This window comes from Morone saxatilis, unplaced genomic scaffold (genome assembly GCF_004916995.1).
Source record: "Morone saxatilis isolate NCDOM2014 unplaced genomic scaffold, NCSU_SB_2.0 Contig21, whole genome shotgun sequence".
In the NCBI taxonomy this organism is placed as follows: Eukaryota; Metazoa; Chordata; class Actinopteri; family Moronidae; genus Morone; species Morone saxatilis.
This window is the reverse complement of record NW_023339774.1, coordinates 196,314-204,099: the sequence shown is the minus strand read 5'-3', so window position 1 is coordinate 204,099 and position 7,786 is coordinate 196,314. Positions and strand designations below refer to the sequence as shown.

The following is a 7,786-nucleotide window of genomic DNA, read 5'->3' as shown; positions in this document are numbered from 1 at the left end:
ACACTACAAATGACAAAGAAATTATTCCAAAACAAGTTTTGCTTTTATTTTGTTTCGACCCCCGGCTTTCTCCACCCTGTGTAAATAGGAACCATATCTTTAGCAATATGCACGCGACTGCATCCAGTAATAGCTTTCCTCCGGGTCCCTTTCTTATCATACGGGACACAATGTGAAAATGAATCCACTGTAGACTGTTTTTTTAGTGGGTGTTTTGGGCTGCGGTCCTGTATATCTCGCAGAGAGCTACATTTCTCCCACTCGGCTGCATGCCTCTGCTTGGAGGTGCTGGAATAAATTGGTCGTACTGCTACCTTTGGTTGCAACAGCTTTCAGACAACTTTGCAGTGGGTCGTGGTTTGTTAGCTGTTGGACGCCACAAAACCAAACCAGTTCCAAACAACCGACGACCACTGTGCCTTTTTTTGGGGACGAGCTCATCCTGGCTTGCTGCCATGTTGTGTGTATCTGGGAGAGGCGGGGGAGGGGTCAGCCGCACTTCTGATTACGGGAGCCCAAAGGGAGCGCCGGTGTTGTGGAAGTTCATGAGAAAACCGATTTTAACTAAAAATAAATCGTGTTTAACTACGAATTCGAATTAATCAATAAAATCGATTTATCGCCCCAGCCCTAGTCTGAGTCAAATGTTGGATCAAAAAGTAGATACCAGTCCACGTCTTATCAAACTTGCCAGCTGATATACCTCTTACTTTTTGGGTTATTGCTTAGGGTGTGTGTTATTTGCTAGCTCAGCAGTCACAGCAGCATGTTGATTTGGAAAATTTAATTACATTGTTTTTTGTGTTCGGTGGTTTTTCAGAAAATGGCAGCCATTTGGTGATATCACCCCAGATTCCCCACAAGTTCCAGTGCTAGGATCGGGACTGACTTTGCAGCTACATGTATGATCATTCAACACAGATGAAGTTACAGCAGATGACCCTCCTACTGGATATTATCTGGAACTGTTGTACCCAAAGAACAGTATCACCAGGATCAACAAAACGGCTCTCAGTGTCACTGTCCCCATCACCAGTGAAAAACGTGAATGGTTATTGTGCCGCTGCAAGAATGTGTCAGCCTATGTTGTCCTGAACAAAAGCAGATTTATGCACGGGCTCTACCTTAAGAAAGGCTGTAAGTTTTTGTTATCAGAACCTAAAACCCCATTGCTACACGTGCCAGGAGGAGCCGGGGATCGAACCAACAACCTTCCGATTGGGCGACGACCCGCTCTACCTCTGAGCCACAGCCGCCTCCAGTGACTCCAGTGCATTAATGATGTTTGATGATCGCCATCTCGTGTGTTGTTAGCTTGTTGTGTCTTTTGTTGCAGTGAAAACAAACCCTCCATCAGATGTCATAGTCATTCCAGAAAGGACGTTTCCTACCTCCCTTCTGATAAATTGGGCTCATCCTATTGATGAAGTTTATGTGAAATTAACATATGAAATCAGATTCTGCCCAAGTGGATCTCAAAATTGGACTTATGTAAGTATGTTTGTTTCTCATTTGAACATGTTTATATGTTGTGCTAGTTATGTCCACACCTGAATATTTGAGAAATAATAACCTCCATTTTCCAGCACTGACACAAATTAAATGCAAATACGGATGTGCTCCATGCAGTAGCATGGACAGCGAGCAGCCGTTCAGCTCTGTGTCCCACATCTTGGATGAGAAGAGAAATAGACTGAGCTACAACAAGGCAGAGAGTCTTATCTTTGTAGATTTCTTTGTTTCCCAGGCACAAAAGGGGGAATTAATAGCAACAAAAAACGTTTTGTTTGGCATTGTCAATTACCAAATAGTTTTTTAAACACAGTATCGGCCCAAAATTTCACAATCAGTGCATCCCTAGTTGGCATTCTAACACTAAACTAAGATGCTAACTAAGATAGGATTAAGCTAGAGCTAGCATTACTGTAGAATAGTTCTTCCTCTGTTGTATTTCTGACAGAGTAGCTGATGTGGTTACACTTTCTACCTCCAGTGGTTGATACATGTGTCAGTTCCAACTAAATATGGGATCTGGAGTATTACAGACTAGTAATCACAGGTGTCAGCACATCAACCTGGACTGAAATTTTAGGGATACCTTTAATGTTGATCTTTATTTGTGTCTTTCCTCCATGTTGTACATAGTTTTGTGTTATTTTGTATATATGGATGTCTGGTCAAACAAACAGTCTGCTGTTGGTCTTTTCTGTAAAAGAGATGTGTTTGATATCTTTTAGGTACCGCTTGTGGACACTGCCAAAGGTATACAGTCCTTCAGGCTACAGAACCTTCAGCCAGACACAGTTTATGACACTCAGGTGCGCTGCAAAAATGCTATAGAACGTGGTTACTGGAGCAACTGGAGTACCAATGCTACTGAGAGAACACCAGAGGACCGTGAGTTATATGGCTGCCAGTTCAGACTACTTTCACGAAGTAAAAGTATTTGACCACCAAATACAGGATCCTGTTAAAAGACAGACTAACTAATTCTGACTAATAAATTGTTTACTTATTGTACCTGATGGATGCAATGAGTCTTAAATCTATGAGACCCTCATTGGACCCAGTCAGCACTGACATCAAGTTAAGCTAGCTGCATCCAAAGAACATTTGCATTGTTCAAATAGAGCACTGTATTTGGCTTGACTGTCATAGTGCTTGCAGGCTTGCAAAGACAGTTCGTGTTTCCTGTAACCTAATTGATGCTCGCCAGTACAACAACAAAAATATTACAGTGGTGAAAAGACTGTGAATCTACCCACTTTAATGTTGAATTGTGGATTTGTGAGTTATGTTATCCTTTTGGTAAAGTAAAGGATTTTCTTTCCTTTTCTTTTTCTTTGGCCTAGAACCAAGAAGTAAACCGGATTTATGGAGAAACATCACTGAGGATGAGAGCACAGCACGACAAGTGCAGTTTATTTGTAAGGTAAATAACACACTCAATTTAACACAAATAAAAATAATTATAATTTCTAACTGCTTGGTGAAAAGGAGAAGATGGTTTATATTTTACTGTTAATTTGGGATGTCGTTATCAGATCTCTACAATTGGTATTGACGCCGATCAAGGCCTTTTTTCAACTGATCGGCATCAGCTATGGTGACCTTTATTGATCCGATCCCATTTTTTGTTTTATATCAGCTGTCACACAGCTAGTTTTATTCATGAAGCTTTCGCATGGTGCAGCCATCGTCAACTCTGGCTGTTTCTTTCCTCCACTCTGATCTGTGTGTGAGAGCACAAGCAGCCCTCTTCTCTGAGTGGTACATATCCGACACAAACGCACACAACCACTGCCAGTGCAACAAAAGTCCTGCGAACAAAAAGCCAAAAAGAGTAATTCATTTAATCCTTGCAAGAGATGCAGAGACGACAGAAATAAACAGTCAGTAGAAACAGAAATGTGCCTCAAAAAATTAATCAATAAATAAGTTTCATCTTTGGGCATTGAGTACAGAGATGCAGTCAAAGGATACGCATGCTTAGGAAACCAACCAATTCAGAAAAAATTATGGACTTGGATACACACTGCCTGCAGTAGGTTCCGGTAGCTGCAGTAGGTTCCGGTAGCTGCAGTACAGCCGCTGTGATGCGCACTTAGTTTAATCACCAGGTTGCTGCGGTGTACAAAACAGGTTCCACCCATTCACCACAGCCAGGAGACATGCTACAGTGCATCTCTGCTCTGCCCCGGAACAAAGGTTCATTTTAAATGCTAAATCCTTATCAGTCAATCATGTACTGTTACTGTAAAGGGTTCTCAAGCAATGGTTTAGTTCTTGAGTTCTTCCCTGATAGCCAGGAGGAGACTAAAACCTACAATAAATGTATCCTAATAAAATACAATAGTGTTGTCTGCAGTCAGCCTTTATTGTCTAATAAAATAACACATGCATTGCATTTGGTGGCTTATTCTTTTAATGGGATTAACAAGGTTTAACAACATAAAGCGGCTGTCAGAGATCAGAAATGTAGTTAGTTGTTTGCAGAGTTTGAGCATAAATTCCCCTTACTGTGTTGATTGAATGTGTTTTGTTTTTTATTTGGAGGGTAGGTAATTGAGTTCTGTGGAACAAAGGAATGAGCAATTTATAGTTCTAGAATAAGGCCAACTTTATCCTATAGAGTAGTTTTATCATCATTAAAATAGTTGAATCGACAGCACAGACTGAATTCAAATGTTGATATTTGAAAATATATTAAAATTTATCCAAAGGGTTTCTTTAACATAAGGTATCCCTTTCTTTTAAGAAACAGCTTTTTGCTGTGTAGTCAGTTGTTTTTCTATACAAGGTTTGGTAATGTTATATACTTACAGTGTATGACTTGTGCCCTGCCAGGATCCTGTGCTCTCCAACGGGAGGATAATAAGATTTGACATAAAGATTCAAAACCACAAGGATAAAGTCAAGAATAGAAGTGGGGAGTTGGAGAGTATCCCAGTCAACAGGTCGGAGGCAGACCCCAGCCCTAGCCAGCGCAAAATCACTATTCTTAAACAGATTTCCCTGGATGACAAGAAATCCGTGGAAGTGTACGTCACTGCCGTCAATTCTGTGGGAAAATCTCCTGAGGCATCGTTAGTCATCACTGAAAAAGCAAATGGTAGGTGTTCATGATAAAAAGGCACATATGCAATGTATAAACCAATGTGTTATTTTCAGTCTAGACTCACACACTAGCATGGAGGATGTGCTGCAACACTATACACCACTGTCATATGCTACCATTATAGCCACTCGTTGGTGGCTCATCTTGACTACTGTAAGGACTTCTGTTAGTGGTAACATGTCTGTGAAGTTGTCAGTGGAAGAAGTCATTGTTGAGATGAAGCAATATTTGGACTTCAAGATGACACAGTACTCCATTTTAATTTAGCTTTCAAATAGGGCTATGGTTTTTTATGTTTTTTTTTTTTTTTTAAGGACAGAGAGAGAGAGAGGTGGGTGACCTCACTCTTGTAAATGGGAGATAGAAATTCTGAGTAAATAAAGTCTTGTATAGATGTCTTGTTGAGAAATGAGACTTTAGGCAGCATTCCATCAACAATGTGATGTCAAGTGTATTTTTTGTGTGTGTGTTGCAGAGCTCTCTACAGTTAAAGACCTGAAAGTGCAGCCAAATGGGGGCCAGCTGTGTCTGGAATGGAAACCCCCTGCCAGACCTGTGTCAGAGTATGTGGTGGAGTGGGTCAATGGTAGTCAGATAGACTGGCAGAGAGAAAAAGGAAGTACCACCAACACTGTCATTAAAGGTAATCTCTTTAATCTACAGAATATTTGAGTGGAGTTGGTAGTATGACTTCAACATGCCATTAAAGGGATATTTCACCCAAAATCTGTCCTCTGTGAGAATGAAGCAGGGCTGTAACTATGACGATATAATTAAACTAACATTTAATTTGATCTCAATGTCAAATCTAGGCAGCCTGGAGAAGTTTGTCTGCTACACTGTATCTGTGTATCCATTATACTCTGGAGTGACTGGGAAGCCAGCGAGTAAAGAAGCCTTTCTGGAGGAAGGAGGTAAGATTACATTCTTATCAGTGACTCATAAAAAGTACATCATTGTATTTTTAGGTATTGTGAATATTAAAAGCAAGTAAGAATTGGATCATAAAAATACTTTGCAGTCCCAAATGTTCATTTTTTTGTAGTGGATGAGAGACTGCCCCATAATCAACAGCTCTTTCTTGTCATCTTGTCTTCACATTCTATAAGAATTCAATTTAAAGATCCATTGCGTAACATTTAAGAGGCAGAAATGAAATATAATATCCCTAAGTATGTTTTCATCACAGCCTTGATATTCCTTTTTATGTTGCATTTACTGTGTCATATTTAAATTAAAAACATATGTTTAATAACAGTTATTTTGCCTTTTAATCGTTTTTCTTTGTGACATGAATTTTTCATTCCACAATTAACATTACATCACAACACAGACAAAGTGAAGATTTGTTTTGCATCAGCTCAGGGCTGTCCAGCAGAGGACAACGTAAACCTTCTAGTACTGAATACACACACTGTCCAGGTCTTCATGACCAGTCTGTGTTGCCATCTGCTGGACAACCCTGAAATGATGCAATATACCTCTTCTTGTTTTTCTGTGTTGTGATTTTAATGCAAAAATCAAGTCACAACCAAAAACAATGCAATATGTTATTAAAGGCATACATTTCAATTAATGTCATTGAACATATGTTTTTTTATATTAGTATGGCACAGTAAATGCATACATAAAAAGATCATATAAATAGCTATGTGTACTGTATTTCACTTTGTTTGATTAGTTTTCATTTAGGAACCTTAAATCTTCCATAAATGCATGGAGCATGCTACCTGGTAATTTCCAAATAATTTTTAGTGGTTCGTTATATTCAATTAATTCTGTGTTCTCCTGTCTAATATGTATTCATACATACGTCTATTTGTTTTACACACAAAATGTCATCTCCATTGCCATTATTTCCCCCGAAAGCCTTGGTGCTTGATGATGTGAAGGCCATCTGATCTATATTTGAATTCAGATAAGCCACAGTTAAATGGTGAATGGACTGCACTTACATAACTGCAATGCTATATAACTATAGTTGTATGAGTAGAACACATTGTGTTGCTGTTGTGTTTGCAGTTCCATTGGAAGGCCCAGCTGTTAAACTGAAAGGTAAACCAGGATGTAACGAGGCAGAGCTGGTGTGGAACGAGATTCCCCAACACAGCCGACAAGGCTTCATCACAAACTACACGATATTCTACACAAGTGGGACCAAAACACACAGTATGTAGCTGTCATGTGGTATCCTGAAGAGGCTTGAATTTTTGCATTTACAGCTTTCTATTTAGTGTTGGACTACAGTGATGGTTTTCCTGACAGTCTTAGGTGCTGATCTGTGATTTGCTCACTTGCAGACATAACAGTGCCAGCTAACACCACCTCATACACTCTGAAGTCACTGTCACGCAACACCAAGTATGATACTTGGGTCATAGCTTCAACCATCCAAGGCTCAAAGACAGGCTTTAATCACTCATTTACTACTCTGAAATATGGTGAGTAACCTTTCCTGTTTTAAAAAATGTCCCAAAGTCAGTTTGTACTTCCAGATATTAGAGAAAATATCATGCATACACCTATCTTGACCACCTGTGGTATTTATTTCAACATAGAAAACTTCTGTGTTCTCTTCCTTTCCAGACATGCACAGAAACTGCACATGACGTGTTACTGGGTTCATGTACATCTGTAGTCTTTGTAAATATCCCACTAAAGGCCTTTACACCCCAGGGATGTGACAAAATTTGCCATCATACTCATTGGCAAATATGTCACATCACTCATACCGGCAGCGATGTAAATTTGTGACACAATTAAATAAAAAATAAATCCATACACACACGTACCACAGACCATACAGGACAGGGACTGGCAGAAAGACGGCAGCAGCTTACAGAACTCCTTTGTCATCTTTTACAAGGTGATGAGAATCATTTGAAAAAAACATTCCCAGTCTGTAAAGGCCTTAACTTGACAACATTTTGCATGCAACCTCATTAAATTCTTACTGTATGTTTGTTTTAAACACCAATTTAAATGCATTTATTGGCATTTCTCAAATCTAATTGAGTTTTAGACAGAAAAGGGGGGCAGAGAGAGGGGATGACACGCAGCATGACACGCACACCCTGGGCAGCTGCAGCAAGGACTCAGCCTCGGTACATGGGTCGCCAGCTTTACCCACTGAACTAACCGGGCACCCACAAACACAATTTTTGTGAG

The 7,786-nt window shown here is 39.8% G+C and overlaps 1 protein-coding gene across 1 annotated transcript in view; it reads left to right on the top strand.

The window, feature by feature from the left end:
• The window catches only part of il6st (interleukin 6 signal transducer), a 14,024-nt gene that overhangs the window by 1,175 nt on the left and 5,063 nt on the right, over nt 1–7,786 (top strand). Inside the window, 10 exon segments of the mRNA XM_035668221.1 lie at nt 853–913; nt 915–1,178; nt 1,315–1,491; nt 2,238–2,397; nt 2,853–2,932; nt 4,348–4,612; nt 5,094–5,261; nt 5,431–5,532; nt 6,641–6,787; nt 6,919–7,059. Of these exon segments, the coding sequence (XP_035524114.1) occupies nt 853–913; nt 915–1,178; nt 1,315–1,491; nt 2,238–2,397; nt 2,853–2,932; nt 4,348–4,612; nt 5,094–5,261; nt 5,431–5,532; nt 6,641–6,787; nt 6,919–7,059 (1,565 nt within the window).